Source organism: Carassius gibelio, chromosome A16, assembly GCF_023724105.1.
Source record: "Carassius gibelio isolate Cgi1373 ecotype wild population from Czech Republic chromosome A16, carGib1.2-hapl.c, whole genome shotgun sequence".
Classification (NCBI taxonomy): Eukaryota; Metazoa; Chordata; class Actinopteri; order Cypriniformes; family Cyprinidae; genus Carassius; species Carassius gibelio.
Window position 1 is genome coordinate 13,984,860 of NC_068386.1, and position 18,450 is coordinate 14,003,309.

General features: G+C 36.2%; 2 protein-coding genes across 2 annotated transcripts in view; both read left to right on the plus strand.

The window, feature by feature from the left end:
* Nucleotides 1-14,726, plus strand: part of LOC128030931 (basal cell adhesion molecule-like) — a 45,446-nt gene extending 30,720 nt beyond the window's left edge. Inside the window, exons 2-13 of the mRNA XM_052619026.1 lie at nt 4,005-4,132; nt 4,266-4,479; nt 6,767-6,846; nt 7,003-7,099; nt 7,250-7,432; nt 7,540-7,661; nt 7,752-7,896; nt 10,776-10,891; nt 11,834-11,975; nt 13,442-13,566; nt 13,666-13,807; nt 14,444-14,726. Coding sequence (XP_052474986.1) covers nt 4,005-4,132; nt 4,266-4,479; nt 6,767-6,846; nt 7,003-7,099; nt 7,250-7,432; nt 7,540-7,661; nt 7,752-7,896; nt 10,776-10,891; nt 11,834-11,975; nt 13,442-13,566; nt 13,666-13,807; nt 14,444-14,553 — 1,604 coding nt within the window. The 3' untranslated portion in view covers nt 14,554-14,726. The remainder of the gene's footprint in view (nt 1-4,004; nt 4,133-4,265; nt 4,480-6,766; nt 6,847-7,002; nt 7,100-7,249; nt 7,433-7,539; nt 7,662-7,751; nt 7,897-10,775; nt 10,892-11,833; nt 11,976-13,441; nt 13,567-13,665; nt 13,808-14,443) is intronic.
* A 25-nt stretch (nt 14,727-14,751) lies between these two features.
* Nucleotides 14,752-18,450, plus strand: LOC128030932 (cell surface glycoprotein MUC18). Its single transcript, XM_052619027.1, has 4 exons — nt 14,752-14,975; nt 15,325-15,466; nt 15,569-15,644; nt 16,076-18,450. Exons 1-4 carry the CDS (start codon nt 14,903-14,905, stop codon nt 16,079-16,081), a joined length of 297 nt encoding a protein of 98 aa, XP_052474987.1. The 5' UTR covers nt 14,752-14,902; the 3' UTR covers nt 16,082-18,450.

The window sequence follows — 18,450 nt, forward strand, 5'->3', positions numbered from 1 at the left end:
TTCCATTAACCAAATAAGAATTGCACATTTTTAATTCATGCTGAATTTAAATAATAATGAATCAGTTGACTGCATTATTCACTGATGCACTCAGTCACTTCTTTTGTTCCTGAATGAATCAGTGGTTTTGACAGAGTCGTTTGAATGAATGATTCAGCAACACACTCAGATGAGGTTCACTTGTCGACACCTATGAGGTTTGTAATGATGTAAACTGTGGAAAGTGTCACTGAAGAATAACCACCATTGATATACAGACTGACAGTCTTTTCTGGAACACACAAATGAGGACAGGAAGTGATGTATAACGAGAGACTTGGGTTTTGTTATTTTAAATATAAAAATAGAGGGAAAATATATGGCACAGTTCTCTCCGTAACTCTCTTGCATGTAATTGCTGGTACTAAAATGATCCATCTATCTGAAAACTGCCTTATGTTTTCAGAATGCAGTGTGGCAACCTGATGCGCTTCATAAATACTGAATGTGTGTGTGTGTACGGTCTCCTCTCAGTGTGAGTGTCTGTCAATGTGTCACAGTCAGAACATCTTCAGTCCATCTGCTTCTCTCGCCGGTCATCACGCATGCTCTCTTTCTCTCTTTACATCCAATTACCACTCACTATCACTCGCATCCACCCGCACATGGCCTTGACCGCACCCATCCAGGTCCTGCTGAGCTGGAGATTGAACACAGGAGGCACTAATTGCCCCTCTCTCTGTCCAGCTGCTCCCCTAGGCTGAAAAGATGAGTGGACCAGTAGTATTGATCAGACAATATTAGTGAAAACAAAAAAGAGAGGTGGAACTGGGGTGGGAGTTTTGAACAGATTTTATTGCTCAGAGGGGATGTCATCTGGACATTCCATGTCATGTGGACATTCATAGTGCCTAATCAGAAAATAATGGATTTCAGTTTGTATACCTTTAGAGGCACCAGACAGAACTGCAAAATAAAGATTGTTTTAACAGGTTTCCAAAGCACATTTCCTAAAGTGATACAGTTTTAGGAGCATGAAATGGCATACAGTATCTTACAGCTACGAACCAGTCAACCAATTAAAAAGATAATTAAATGCAGTACCACTGCTCCCTATACATGCGCCATTCTCCCATCCAAAACTGAAGAAAGTAAAAAATAAAAAAAAACAGTCATAAAGTTGGCTTGATGTTGGACATTCGAGAGACTCAAATTTAGGGACCGTCTCTAAAGTTACATGCGACATTGGTATACACTTTTCTAACATCAGTAGCATTTGAGGAGAATGACTAACAGTCATAAAAGCAACTGTAATTGTTCATCTAGGTGTCAGCTATAATGCACAATTGAATTGAATGTTTGATATTTATTAAAATAAACTGTAAATCATTTGTAAATTATGCTACTTTTTCACTTGGGCTCAAACGCAAATTTGAAGCTCAATAGCATTTGAGGAGAAAGACTTGCAGTCATAAAACTATTGCAATGTGTTCATGTAGGTGTCAGCTACAATGCACACCTTATACATTTTTAATATATATTAAAATAAATGATAAATCATTTAGGTAAAAAATGAGGCCCGTTTATCACTTTCAGGCATATTCATGTGAAAGTGTTTTTTTTTTTTTTCAGGTTCCCTTACGAAAATTACCCATGGTTTTAACAATAACACCACAAATCATCGTTTTTGTAGCCATAGTTACTGCAAATTAACCATATTCTGTAATATTTTTTTTTTGTTGTTGCTATAAAAACAGACCTAAGCAATCAATAGCCTTTAAAATGACTTAAAAAGCATTATATAAAAAAAACAATGAGGCAATGATGATTGGTTAATAATAACACTGTTAAAATACATAATGTAGGCAAATACAAAATCTGTAATTAATAATCTGTAATTTTTTTTGCCCACGTTTTTGCTATAGATGACACAGCCTTTATAATTTCTTCAACAAAAAACATGCATATCACAACCCTTACAAAAATAAACCATGGTTTTATCATAGTAAAACAATTTCCTTTTGCATGATTTCTGAATTTTCTGAATTTGCATGATTTCTGACACTATAAAATAAATTAGAGTCATAATAAAGTTAAAGCCATAGGTACATTTTAGGGACTACAATTGTAATTTATAAATAATACAATTTATTAATTTACTTTTTTATTTGATTAAAGTTCTGTTTTCACCCCTATAGTAGGTGTTTCTTTGCCTCTGCAGTCACACTTGGATCACTCTTCAATCACAGTGGATAATACAAAACAGTCTATTATGCAATACGTCACAACTGCATGAAGTGCCGAGGCTGCCAATTTCAGATAGGGCTATATAAAAAGTGATGGGATGTAGGAGGAAGGAAATGAAAAGGAGTGCTGTTTTTGACTCTTATATAGACTACAGAGTTGTGCTCTGTAAATGTCAACACATACTGACCTTTGACCCCACTATTACATACTGAGGTCTCGGAAGCATTCTCTGTCAATCACCGAAGGAATGTCACACCCACACACACACACACACACAAAACTCCATAACACGGGTTGTAGTGTATAGACACAAATCATCTTTACGATGTTTGCTGTCCATATTAGCTCAATTCATTCTTGCTGAGTACTAATGCTGGATCTGACCGGTGTGTTCTGGTCCCTGTCTTGTTTTGATTCGGTTTTAAGGGGAAAGAAGCCTATTTTTTATTATACTGTTTCTTATGAACTGGTTTTAACCCCTCAGACAGCCGGTACTGTCTAACACATGACAGTAGTCATGAGCTGTTTGCTTGGGTTTAGTGGGAGTCATGAGAATCTGTTAGCTGGTGTGTTTATGTGTGTTGTCTATCAGCCTAGAGGCATCTATGGAAGAGGGAAGATCCTAGAAGAGAGTATTGTCTGTCTGGCTGCCACACTACTCCTGTGATCTTTCTAAACAAGGAAACTGCATGCTCACATTACACACACACAAACGCACACACACACACACACACGCACACACACACACACACACACACACACACACACACACACACACACACACACACACACACACAAAATGACTCTTAATCTGGGTTTCATTCTAGATTCCACACCAAAATGTAGTCTGAGATGGGAAGTGTTTTGAAAAACCTAATTACCTTAGTGTAAGTTATTTCAGCTGGTCACTCAAAAATGTGCCACACCATTTTTTTTAACCTTTCTAGCTTTAATATATTTTTTTTAATCAGATCAACCATTATTTCCTAGTCTATGTAAAAATTTATTTTGAACATTTGAAAGTGACATTCAGCCAAGTATGGTGACCCATGCTCAGAATTTGTGCTCTGCATTTAACCCATCCAAAGTACGCACACACACACACACACACACACACACACACACACACCTGGAGCAGCGGGCAGCCATTTATGCTGCGGTGTCCAGGGAGCAGTTGGGGGTTCGATGCCTTGCTCAAGGGCACCTCAGTCGTGTTTTTGCCAGCCCGATATTCAAACCCACAACCCTAGGGTTAGGAGTCAAACTCTCTAACCACTAGGCCACGAAATCCCCATTTATAAACTCTTTGTAGACTAAAGTGTTTTTAACTGCTGTATATGGCAGAAATTTAATTTTTTATTTTTATTTCATGGAAACTGGATGTAACTCTATTACATTTTCATGATGTTTCTTAATTTTATATTGCCTTCAAAATCATTGGATATATATTGAATTATGAAATGTATCACCCAGTCCAACTGTGGACTGCCTTACACGCTCCTGTTACCTGATTTAATTAGAGCAAATGGTTTCTTGCACCTGGTTCTGTGCAGCTGGGCTTCATGTTTGGAGGCAGTGGGAACACAATGGCTGTGTCAGACTCACAGCGTGTGGATCATGTGACTCTGAGGCCACTGCAGTGAAGAGCCGTCTGGCCGTCCAGCGGCTTATCCAGCTCTCGATCATTCCAGCCAAAACCAAGTCCAAATGTTCAGTAAAATAGCCATCATTTCTATCAAATATGTCATTTTCTTGTCTCTTGTCCCTTTTCTTTACAGTATGTCTGGCTTCAGTCATGGTCAAGGTGACCCCAGAGGTGGAAGTGATTAAAGGAGAAACCATCAAACTGCCTTGCAGCTACACCACCTCTGCACCTGACTCTTCCATTATGGTCCAATGGGCCATTGTAAGCACATGAAGGACTCAATATTATGAGAATATACTGCTTTTTTCATTTGATATCTTTTTTTCTTGTTTTGCATTTCTTCATGTAAAAAAACTGTACTACATTGATGTATATGTGTTTCCATCATCCTCAGGAGGATTCAGGTACAAGAAAGAAAATTGCTTACAAGTCTTCCGAAGGTTCTGGCATTGAAGATGTCTCAGGAATGAAAGGTCGCTTAACCATGGGAAGTGACTCGTCCCTCACCATCTCCCCTGTCACAGTGGAAGATGAGAGAGCCTTCTTTTGCCAAGTGACTGCAAATGCTTCAGGGTTATCTGAAAATAAGACCCAGGTCAAGGTTTTTTGTAAGTCTGACCGAAAATTAACACATATAATAATTCTTCCCTCCATTTTGTCTAAACTAAATGGGACATATGGCCAGCCACTTTCATCCCTATTCATTAGTCTTGGGTGTTGTTTATGAGTTTGCTCCGGGTCAATTATGGCTGTACAGATTGCATTTGACACTATTGATTAATAGAGTGATTGCACTTGTCATGTTTGATGGATGTCATTTTAATGGTTATGAGAGCCAAAGAGCTCCATATGGATTAAGAAGTGCACTAATAAACACTGGCCTGAGAACAGTGCTTATTTATAGTGGTATTTGAGGTGGTTTTGTGGGAAAAGTAACTGGGAATTTGCAGACTACTGTAAAATTGACAGTAAAAACTTTGTTAGTATTTAGTTTTGTTTTCCAGTAAAAAAAATAATAATCACCTTTCCAGTATGGAAATGGCACTCCTTTCATAGAGTGAACCTTGAGTTTACTCTAAAAAGCGGTGTATTACTGAATGCATATTACATAACACAGTGCAATACATGGCGTATTTAAATAATCACAATTTATATACTATTATAATAACAATTATTTATACATAATTACCTGCATGTAACCTTAAGCTAAACCCTAACCCTAACCCTAACCAAATAGTAAGTACATGTTGTCAATTGATATTACTCAGCACTTATATGTATAATTGTACACTGTAACAAAGACACTTTAAAATAAAATGTAACCTTATTTTATTATTTTTCATGTCTCTGATTGGCGTGCATTAAATGGTATGGCACTTTTAAGCCCCTCCTAAGCAATTCATCATTTCTTTAGAGCCCCAGCTGTTCATGATGGGGTCACTGGTGGGGACACTTTATGAAAAACTAAACAACTGTTTGTGCGTAGGAGGGCGTAGGCTCCGTGGGATAGTGAGCGTGTGTATACAGACCAGAGAAAACAGCAGAACGGCTTTTTTATTTTCCATCCCAGACTGCATGGAGTGAGAGAGGCAGTAATGGCTGTAATAATTATGAATGAGAGCAATGGAGCTGGAAAACAATGGCATCTCCTCCCTGGAGACAAATGCTGCTGCCTGCTTCATGGCTAATGGCTACACCAAAGGGACATGTCCTTATATAGAGAGAGAAAGAGACATCCATCTCGATGCAAACACGTTCCCTAATGCTTTTAAAGTGTCTTTTAAACATATTTTGAGATAGATTAAGACATGAAAGAGATGCTTTGGTGACTGAAAGAAAGAGAGACTGAGAAACTAAGCGCTCTAGGGAGAATGGCACGACTGCTTATGCTATAAAAAATGATTCAGTTTATTTTTGTACCAGATGACAGCTGGGGGCAGTGATACAGTGACCTTGCGTGTGAATTGGTGGGTAGCGGAGAGATTGCAGCTCGATTTGAAAAGAGGATTAGTAGTGTCAGTGTTAATGTATATTAATATTCACTTTTCATATATTTAGCTGGTTTCCATTTGCAAATTTATGGGCAAACTCACTATCTCAGTACAAAAACGTGATTGTTATTCACTAACAATCTGCCATTTGGTTTTAGCCTGAAAAACATTTAAAGGGGTCATATAATACCATGTTATTGTTGCTTCCATAGACATACTGTATGTGTGTATTTTTCAAACTCTAAATATATTGTTTTACTAGTATTTGAATGTCTGAAGCCCAAAATATGCATTATGTGTTTAATAACACTGCATAGTTGTGATAATATGACAAGAGCAGTGCACGTTTCTCAGCCAAAGCACAAAACTGGAATTTGGAAGTTATGCAAAGTCCCTGAACCTTCTAAATCCAATATGTCGGACCATACTCCCAGGGGCACAGAAATAAAAATCCCATATGTGGGACCATACCTCTCAAAGGGTTAAATGAAGTGAATACACCTTTGCATGCTAATTAGGCTCATTATATTGTGCCATTATTGACTCAATTCACTACAGTTTGCCTGTCACATTTAACGTTACGCTATTACCGCCTATAGATAGCAGGTGGTAATTGATAAACTGGATTTTATTTAATAGAACTTTCTATTAAAGTTATTCATAATATAATGATTAAATGATGAAGAGGAGCATTATAACTAGGCATCCTAGGAATAAATCCAGTGTGGTGCAGTCAAGTGATTTAAAAGAGCCTGTTATCCACTGTCATAATTCTTTCAGTGACTTCTCCCTCTATGTGTTCATGTTTATATGGCCAATTGCAGCGGGTGTATGCATGTAATATATTTAGGAAAGATCTCTGGCCCGATTTAATTATTAATGACCTTCTCTTTGCCTATCACAGTTGCTCCGGAGAAACCAGTGATCAAAGGAAATGATCAGGCTATCGCTGTCAGTCATGACACTAAAATTTCCTCCTCTGAAGTGAGTCTCCTGTATAAGTTTATAGCTGTTTATGATAGCGTTAACCCTTTAAATGTACATTTATTTTGTGTAAGGTTACAATGACTTAAAGAGGTTGGTCAGAAATCTTGTAACAACATCCATCGTGTCACATTTCTGTGTGGTATGTTTGTTTAGGTGGCCAAGTGCATCAGCAGGAATGCTTTCCCTCTCCCTGGTATAATATGGTTTAAAGATGCCATGCCTCTGCCTGAAGTAATTGACAAAAATAATAGTAAGTGAAGAATCAATTAATTAAATACCTTTCAGAATAGATGCATATATTGTATAATGTATTTTTTTTAGCATAGTAAGTCCTCACAGACTTTTAGACATCTTACAGTAATGTTAATTTCTCTTTCTTTAATGTCTCACTCTTTCTTAGAAACCTATATGTCACGTAGTGAGGTGAAGGAAGCCTCAGGCCTGCACACCTTGACCAGTACACTGTACATGCAGCCTGTTAAAGCTGACGCTAGATCAGTCTTCCACTGCACGGTGGAGTACAAAATGCCAAACAACCAGACCAAACAGGAGAGCTCCGATAAATTCAACCTCTTGTTGCTCTGTAAGTCAGATGTGCACACCTCACAATTAAACTGTAACCCCTGCCGCATGTGTCAACTGTACACTCACTTACCTCAAACTACTCATCCTGTGCTTTCCTCCCATTAGATTCAGCAGAAAATGTGTTCTTCCAACTGAAGAATCAGGGGCCAGTCAAAGAGGGGGATAATGTGCTGATGAAGTGTGAGACTGATGGAAACCCTCAGCCAGAGTTTGAGTTTTACAAAGAGGTGAGAGACCTTCTATGCCAAATCACAACCAAATAATCTGATGCTGGTTTGTCCATATTATTCTCACTCACATATTTGCTTACTCATAAGGATAAACCACTGAAAGGATTGAAAGGAATGTTAGAATTGAAGAACGTCACTCGAGAGCATGCTGGAACCTATAGGTGTGAAGCTCTGGACTTTGATGCCTTGGAAGATGTCTTACTTAGCAAAACTCTAAACTTAAGTGTGCACTGTAAGTATCAATCCCAGATGTTATTATTAATACAGTAAACCAAATGAGTTATTAAATTACACAAATGACCTATTCTTTGTTAACCTCTGCACTCCTTCATTATCAGAGCTAATTTAGACAAGATTTACGGACCAGCACACTGGATTGAAAAAGAGATTTGCAGTAACAGCATGATTAAATACACAAATCGAAACAAATTCTTCTCTTTAATCTTTTTATTTTGTGTGCATTATTTAGATACTATTATAGTATTTATTAATATTTTAAATTAGATTTTTTATATATATTTTAATTCTACTTTTTTCTGTTTAGCTAATTTATTTATTATTTATAAGATATTTCAGTTTTAGTTTAATAATTTTAGTACTTAAACTTATTTTATTTCACTTTGTTGGCAAGGTAACATTTCTAATTTCAGTTTACATTTTTTTTATCTAGTATTTCTATTTCTATTTTATTTTAGCTCCATTTTTAATAGCTTTAGTTTAAGTTAACAATAACACCACTGCTTGTCATCGTCAACTAAAAAGAGAAGAGTATCATCTGAAAGCAATTACAGTACAAGTAAACAATTGTTTCTGTAACACATTCACTCTAGTACTGTAAACTCTTTAGTTATTTCCAACACTACAGTGACCTCAGTCAGTATATAAATTAATGACTTTGCAGTCTTGATTGGAGCTGTTCCCGTACCACACCAAGATACACTGAGTCAATACAGTTTCTATGGCCCCTTAATTGAAAGTTTTCACGATTGCTGAAGACACGCAGTCATGTGTGTAGAGCAGGGCCGTGCACAGACCTTTTGAGGGGCATGTGCTGAAACTGAAAAAGGGCACCCCCCCCCCCTTTTTATATCAAGATTATTTAGTAAGCCTGCATAAAAGGAAGAAATGGTCACATCTTCATGACAAATTCAATAACACAAAATAATAGTCTCAAAAGCTTTAGATTTATTCACGATTAATAACAACCATAATAATAATATTAGATAATTATATAATATAGATAAACAGGGTTTTAAGGGCTTCTTTAAACCTAATACAACAGCAACCTTCTGTGAGCCATGTATCTGGCAAAAATTTGATACTGTGGTGGACCAGGGATGTTGGTCTCTTGAAGGTCTCTTATTCACTACACTTTCCCTAAAATAAGCCAGCAATGAAAAAATAAATAAAAATAGTGAAAAGTACAGTTGCAGTGAAAAGCATTTCTGAAGGATCATGTGACACTGAAGAGTACTGAACTGGAGTAATGATGCTGAAAATTCAGCTTTGATCACAAAAATAAATTACATTTTAAAATATTCAAATAGAAAACAGTTATTTAAAATTGTAAAAATATTACACAATATTACTGATTTTGCTGTATTTTGGATCAAATAAATGAAGCCTTGGAATGAATCATGAATTACATTCTGCATGATAAAATATAAAGATTTCAGTGATCTTCTGTATTTTTTATTTTTTTTGTTACTACTAAATTACTGTAGTAAAACAATGTTTTACAACATTTTATACATGTGAGGACGAGCGGAGAGTATACCATAACATGATTAGCCTAAATGTTAATAAATTAAGTGTATCAGCAATCATAAATCAAAAAAGAAATTTATTATCAGGTGACGAGGATCACTCGTCGCTTTGTGTAAGTTCCAGTACGAAACAGCGCGGGGCGCACCTGTTATGATTTTCCGATGGTAAAAACAAATTATATGTTGTTGTATTACTTATCAATTTATCGTTTTTTGACCAGCGAATGTGTGCAAATGTTGTTGTTTTTCTGTCCGTCATTAAAACGGCGACGGCGCCTGCCGCTGCCGGGATCACATTACATTTTCTTCTAGGTTACAAATTAGTTTTTGTAGCTATATAGACGGAGCACTCAGTTTTTCCTGTGGTAAAATGCATTTGGCCAAAATAGCATTTTATTAAAGATGAAATGCAACTGTATGCACAGGCTATTTAAGTGTTGGCTATGACTAGATGGCAAATGCTAGCCCTGTCTCTCAGGCGAAGTCCCACATGTCTCAGTCAGTGAGTCAGTCAGACATCAAATAAATAAAATATGAGCCTTTATAGACAGTGTTTAGTAGTACTTATTCAAACAACAAGATATTTATTTACCCTTCGCAAAACTTTGTTCAGCTCAGCTGTTGTCTACTGTGCGGCTGATGTGGAACTTCAGTTGATTCAATGAATATAGAGGGGGCGGAGTTATCAGCTTACTGACAGCTTGAGGATCGAATAAGATTTACACAAGCTCGTTTTAAGAACTTTCATGTGCTAAATATTTGTAAAACAGACAGACAGACGTAAAGGGTGACCAATAGCATTGATAAAAAAAAAAAAAAAAACACCACCAAAAAAAGGGCACTTCGGAGTGTAAGGGCAAAAAGGGCATGTGCTCTGCACAGGTTGAGCCCTACCTGTGCACGTGCCTGGTGTAGAGAGAGTATAGCGGACTCAGGACACACCCCTGTGGGGCTCCTACGTTCAGGTAGAAGGAGTTAGAGGTGAACTGGCCTACTTTCACCACTTGAGGTCTGCCGGTGAGGAAGTCTTGAATCCAACTGCAGAGTGAAGAATTCAGTCCGAGGTTGGAGTTACACTCCAAAGAGAAAGTTTAAAAAAAGGAGACCTTGTAACACTCCAAAGAGAAAGGAACAATTTAAATCGCATCATATGACCCCTTTAAATTGTTAAGATAGTAACATTACTTTTTATCTTATCTTTATCTTTAATGATTTAGGTTGGGGCTTAGCATCAAGGATCACTATTTATTGTCAGACAAAGTTTTAAATGATATCATTAAGTTCAGGTTTAATAGATTTTTTCCACCACCTCTTAGCTATATTCATTCTTTTGTCGCTCTGTCAGATCTGGACCCAATGGCAGTGACTCCAAAAGGCCCATTGTATGCTGCTATAGGAGATACTGTGGAGTTTCAGTGTAAGACAAAGTCCTCTGATAAATACACCCAGCAGTGGATAAAGGCATGTACCAATTTCAATAAGCCAATTTTTCAAAGTTTCTGTCTATGATGTTTTTTTTTTTTTTTTTGGAATAATGTTATTTTAGTTCTAATGGTGCTACTCTTTGTCTGATTTTAGATTTTTCAGATTTATTTATTAATTTTTTAATTAATTAATTTAGAATATTCTGCCATTATTTATTCACTTTTCTTGTCAATCCAAACCCAAAGGACTTTTGGTTAAGCATTGAAATATTTCTTTTTTTTGAAATATTTTTGTCCCTCTATATTGAAAGTCCAGGTAACCAATGTCCAATAAGGCCATAGAGTCTTTGTAAAATGAATCCAAAAGTCTTGTCATGAGATATGATTATTTAATATGATGAACAGATTTAATTTAGACATCTGTTCATGTATAAACACATACGGAGCATGTCACATATACAAACCTCACTGGTTCTTGTGGATCCCCCACACACATTTGTGTGTGAGTTTTTGTCTTTACCATATCTGACATGCTCCAATGTATGTGTGTCAGTCATTGTTTTGATAATAATAATAATAATAATAATAATAATAATAATAATAATAATAATAATAATAATAATAATAATAATAATAATAATAATAAAATAAATAATAAAAATAAAATAATAAATAAAAGCCCAAATTACATATGTTCATCATATCTCTACACAACAATTGGATTAAACTGTTACAATGACTTTGTGACCTTTTCAGATCTTTTTGGTTACCTTGATCTTCTAAATTTGTGTTTCTAAAGTGAACCAAAGTATAATAGGTTTGGAACGACACAAGTCTAAGTAAATGATGACAGAATTTTCATTATTGGGTGAACTATACTTTTAAATTTTATAAGGCTGTACATCTTGTTTTTTGGCTAATATGTTTTACTAGATCTAATTCGACTCAGCCTCTAATTTGATCTCACTGTACACCATAGGACTCAGAGGTGCTGTCGACGACGGGTGTGTTGACTCTTCAGCCAGTGACTCTGGCTAATGCTGGTGTGTATATATGTGTCGGAGAAGTACCTTCAGTGCCAGGTCTCCAAAAACAAGCCAATGTCAGCCTTGTGGTCACAGGTACTAAGTGCATGCATAGACACACACAAAGTTTTATGGTGGTTTATCAGTGCAAAGTGTCAATACAAGCTGGCATCAGTATCAAGACAGCTGTTTTTCCATAATGTGGATATTATGTTTAGATACAGGTGGGAGTTCAATGGCAAAAGTGAAGCGAGCTTGTTCATAAAAAATTCACAAACCTCTTAGGCTGAGCTCTCAGACTGTCAAATGCTACTGTTACACTACTATAACAAAAGTATACATTTCTTAAATAAATAAATACTGACCCCAAGTCTCTGTTGCCATGGAAATGCATTCACGTTCTCCTCAGAAGTACCATCTCTCATATCATAATTATGATATGATGTGCAAGCAAATTAGTTTGAGTCATTTAAAAAAAAAAAAATCATATTAATTAATTTTTTAATTCCCGAGCACTAATGCACCGTAATGAAGAGTAAAGAATTTATATTAGGTGTGTAATTGGTGCTGATCTGCATGTTTTATCATTCTCGTGCTGCCATGGAGGATGATGGGAAATGTTAGTCTGCTCATAAACCAGCTAAATGAGTTTGGTTTCTTGGCAGTAAACAAAATGCTTACAAACTAAATGGCAATGTCAAGATTCACATTTACAGCTAATTAGGATCCATACAATTTGTTTCCGCCATGCATATTTAATTTATACACGCCAATCTCAGGATGTAGGAAACAAACAAAGAAAAAAAGCAAATAAACTCCCAGTCTTTAATTTAGCCGCTTATGTATGTTCAACTTTTCTGAATGAGTAAAGAGTTGTAGTGAGTCTGAGCTACAGTAGCTTAGCTAGCTATTATGGGATGTTGTAGCATTGAATCAAGAAAGCCAGTAGAGATGTTTTTTTAATAAGAAACTGCATCAAAAGGAAAAAAAATGGTCATAGACATTTTGCTTCAAAAAAAGTGTTGTGATTAATCTTTGAGTGGTTTCATTTGGTTGAAGGCAACTTGCTGAAACACCAAAGGAGATATATTTCCAAGGCCACTTGACAATGTGAGAAGTTACTGTTGAACTAATTCTCATAATAAAACTCTAACATAAGCTGTTAAAAACTTTGTCCCCCTGCAACATGAGACATACTGTAACACTAGGCAAGGTTTTTCATCTTTTCTGTGCCATTGGCAAAGCTTTCATTCCACAGCTGATTTCCTGGTTTTGTTCTATATGCCTTCAAGTCATTTATAGTATGCATGGTTGTAGTTCACACCTTTTCCTGGTTTCCAAGAAAGAATATGAGGTCATAAGAATATAATATTTTAAAGCCATTGACTGAATCCTCAGAAAAAGACAGATGTCAGACCTGTTAAGATCGGTTTATATGTTTAATTTAAGTTCCCATCATTGGCTTGCCAAGGTGTCAAGGAATTTACAACTCAAAGAAAAGTTGAAAGCAAATGAACTCAAAGATGGGACACTAATAATAAACATATGCTTTCATTTTGAAGGTGCACCTGCGATTGATGATCCAGTGAATGGTTTCGTTGACAAGGAAGGAGGAATGGTCACTCTCAAATGCTCTGCTTTCGGTCATCCTGCTCCACAGTTCACCTGGACACCTTCTGGCAAAGAGGTGTGTTTGTGTGCTACAAATAAATTAGGTTTGAACTTGATCTTTACATCAGAAAACTGTATTTGTCATATTTCTGTAATGATGTTTATCTGTGTGTAGTCAGTGACAGTAGTGGGGAATAAGGTGATCAGCACGGTCACTCTTGAGGCTTCGGCTGCGGTTCTGAAGAATGGTGTGATTTGTGAAGCATCCAACGATTATGGAAGAGACAACAAGACCTTCAAGGTGTCCATCAAATCGGGTTAGTGCATCCTATTCTAATAGGCTAAGGCTATGTTGGGACTGGAATACTACACTCTAAAAATTACTGGGTTCAAGTTATCCCCTTAGCAATCCCACACTGGGTAAATATCAGACAGAAAACGTTAGGTTAACTTGCAGTTTTGTAGTTTGGTACATATAAATCATATGAATTTTGACAATAGTTAGTTGAGAAGATTAAAAAAATCATGGATATTGCTTCCAGTTTTAATTCACTGAAAACTAATGGTCAAGTGCACAGTGGATTGTGGACCTTGATACTATTCATAAAAAGTATGACCAGTGCAGATGTGCATAGCCTTGTAGATGTTTATTTTTATATTTTGGAAAGACATCTCTTATGTTCACCAAGGCTGCATGTATTTGCATGTTGCATGGATTTTTTATGAATAGAAAATTTAAGAGAGCAGCCATTTATTTGAAATAGAAAGTTTTTTTATAGTCAATTAAATACTCTTCAATTTCTTAAAAATAAATAAACAAAAATCTACCTGCCCCCAAACTTCTGAACATAGTGTATTTACTCAGATTTACTCAACATATCTCCACAGACACAGATTTACACTCAAAATGTTACCTGTCCACTAACCCTTGATCTTTTATTTCCTCCGTGCAGATCCAGACAAAGCATCAGATTCCAATGCTGTTAACCGAGGTAGACACTTGACCCGACTCTCTCTGCTCCTCCTCTCTCTCTCAGGACTCTTTCTTGTATATACTCCGTGATCTAGCTCTCCAGCCCTTTACACTGTATATTATGTACCGTTACCAAACACTGTGTATATTGTATATTGTATTACGTATATGATCTATGAATGCTGTCCATCCTCTTTTTTTGTTGACGCTGCACCTTTAACTTTACCCTCATTTGGAACAATAAAGGATTCTGTTCTATTTTACTTCCCTCTCTTTCCTTCCTCTATGTGTCTGGGTGTCTGTCTCTTAATACCGCCGTTCTTTCCTTTCATCCTTGAGCGTGCTGTCAAGTGGTTAGCTTGTGCGGTCACTTCAGCGTGTGTGTGTTTGTCTTCATCTTGGTGATGGGCCTCGTTGTGTGAGTAGAGTGTTTTTTCCTATGCACTGTTCAATCGATCTCAACTTTCCCTTTACTATAATGCTGTTCAAAGGAAACCCAGTGTTCAGAACAGGTCTGTATAACCCCTGCTGCTTTTCTGTCTTTGCGTGAGAATAAAACTGTGTTGTGTGTACAGTATGAATGCAATTGTATGTTTGCTTACAACTGTGATATTGCGTGTGTTTGTATATAATTTCGTAAACTATGACCTTATTTATCACTGATAACTTGGGTCTCAAGTAATGCCGACAAAAGAACAATTGCTTATTGTTTTGGTTTACTTCCTCTCCACCCTCTTCAGCACGCCCGTTCCCCTTCTGAGTTCCACTTTCTCTTCCTGTCCCACCCAAACTCATCACTTCTTTACACTCTCCATTGACCTTTGACTTCTCACCGACTCTCTTCTCCTTCGATCTTCTTAGTGGATAAACAGCAGGGAGGTTCGAGCGCGGTCGTGATTGCCGTGGTGGTGTGCGTTCTGCTGCTTGTCGTCCTGGTGGCTATGCTCTACTTCCTTAGTAACGCTAAAAAGCTGAGCTGTGGGAAAAAGAACAAGAACAATGGGTGAGTAGCAAGAACCACGATAACCAACATTTGCACATCAGGTTCACAGTTCCATAGATTAATTTTTTTATATATTCTTTATGTATCACTTCCTCCTTCCAGGGCATCTGGGGACAATAAAGATAATAAGCTCAGTGTGAGAGTCAGTGAAGAGTTTGCTCCATTAAATACAGAACAGGTGAGTGATCTAAAGCAAAGTTTAGCACTGTGGTCCTGAACTGGTGTTGATTCAACAGAACACAGTACCAATATTTTTTATTGTACATCAAAAATGTCCTTAAAATCACAATAAAATTGTCATTCAGTGTTACAGATATATTTATGTCAAAATAAAACAACATACTGTACTTATTCTGACCTTGTACTAAATAATAGACTAGATTATGCAGATTTCATTGTTTTTTAAATGATAAAAAACTTTCTCAAAATGATAGAAAATTTAGAAGATTGGTAAAGATTTATAATTACAATTAATTAGTTCTTGAGGCCTGCATTGTGATCCTTAAATAGACATATAATAGCTTTTAATCTCAAATATTGCATTACTTTCAGCAGTTAAATTATATGGCCAGTGATATGCGTTCATTAACAACATTTAATCTTTCACAGTGTTAAAAAGAAGAAGAAAAGAGACAAGAGACGTCTACAGGGATGTAGAGGATGGCGGTGGAATTAAGAGAGCTCTGATGGAGGAGAAGAGAAAATGAATTCATTTTAGCTGTACAGTTTTCTTTTTTGAAAGATTACGGGAGGGGCTATTAGATTAAGGGTGGGTTTCTGTTTTTTGGAGGGGCAATGAATGTAAATCTGCCATTTTTTTGAGGGTACATACTATGTCCTGATTGTGTTATCAAGCCAATCTTTGTAATGCAACTCTGTGAAATAGAACACGACTTATTGCAGTGTTCTTCTACGCAAAACTAAGCAGAAAAGTCACTGTCGGCACTGGTTCTTCACTCTGTGCTTCACCCTGGTTATGTCGATTAGTTCATGGTGTTAAATAGTGCAGTACAGCCTCTTTTTGCATTACAAAATGCACTTTCTGTTTAAACTTTAGATAGTGAGCTGCAAACGTGCCAGTATCCCGGTTAGTAAGCCCTATAGATCACTATACGCTTTGGCCACGATCTGCTTGGAGCATATGGATGTGCCATTATACACACTCTTCAGCTGTACATTTAACGCTGGAAAAATAATCAAGCTGTCATTAATATCATATGGTCAAATATTCATATTTTTGCCTTATATATTACTACTATGACTACAAAACTGATATTTTAGACTATGCCTACATGTCCAACACCTATATGTTTTGAGTTAAATTCAATCCCATTCAAACAATATATTTGGACCAGTTTAGCTCAAGTCTGAGATTTTGGAAGAGTTACAGAACTAATTCAATCATCTCATTTCCTCTGAACTGCACTGAATTTCATCCAACATTATTACACATGGGTTAGTAAGGGGACAGGACAGACTTTTTCTTTTAAAATACCTCCTAACAGGATAAGGCATTCACTAGTTTATATAGTCTCAACTCCATTATTCCTTTTGGATAATTCAAGTGCTGAGCAGTATTGGAAATGATCTACTTACTGGGCAGAAATCATTACGAACATACTGTCACAATATACTATTCAGTTTAACTTTTTATATCACTGATATCACTATGTTTTCCATTATTTATATTTAGAGAAAAATAAAATTAAACACCTTCAGCCTTTTTTTTTTTTTTTTAAGTTTTTGCTGTGTTAGTTATGTGAAACCCCGAGAATTTATACTTTTAAAGTCATAATTCACACAAAAACAAATTCTCATCATTTACTCATCCTCATTATCGTTTAAAACCTAGATAATTTTTGGAAGACAAAAGAAGACATTTTGAATGGTTTTTGTACATAATGTAAGTCAACGGATCCAAAATCAAACTGGATCCCACTGATTTTCAATGTAAAACAGAAACACTGAGAATTACATTTTGACATAATTTTCATTTTTGGGTGAAATTTTTTTTTGTTTTTTTAAACCACAAATATGAGTGAACATGGGGTGTGAAATTATTTCTTTGAGCTTGTATATGACATTACACATTTCTGTGTTTTCATATATATATATATATATATGTTATCTTAGTAAAAGCACACTGTAGTTCAGGTGGCACAGCTGGAACATTCTAGAATCACTATGTGGTTGGAAAGACCTGTAATTTTTTTCCCCCCAGGCCCTACTGTTAAACAAAGCTAAGAGCCTTGTTATTTGCTTCAAATATATATATTTTTTTGAGGACCAACAAAACAGTGATTCTAGACTCTCCAGTTAGCAGGGTAAGTACAATTGGATGAGGAAAAAGAGTGGACAGAGGAGAAATGAGATGGATAGAGTGTGGGAGAGGGCTTGGTTTGGATATAAAATTATTATTTTTTACTTACTGAGTCTTTGTGTGTAGTTGAGAGTATTTTAATGAATCTGTATGTATTAATTTTCCAGCAGACACATGGAACATGAGCATAAATATCTCTGAACATTTAAAACACTGGAAAATGCATGATGGCCACTTTATAAAGGCCTCTGTTTAAGCTTCCTCAGAATATTTTTTTACTTTTATCTTTGATGCTATTTTTTTACATTTACTGATTTCAATTTGCAAAATGTACTCATATGTTGTGTCAATGCCACGTGTGATTTATAGTTCTGGTCAATATTTGCCTACAAGACATTTGAACACCCATTTTGTAGAATATTGTGGGGAAAAACGTTTTCTTAAGAATACATGTCGTAACTACTGAATGATTTTTGAATTTTGCAAGAAAGAAGAGCGCTGTTTTGCATAAGATGTCCTACTTTATGGCTCTCTGCAAGTGTTTATGCTCTCCAGGTGATCTGTATATTTGTGGTATGCATTTGTGAACTTTGTTGCTTGTCTTCTTTTGATTGGAACTGTGTAGAATTTATACTGCAAAAACAAAAACAACAACAATTCCAAA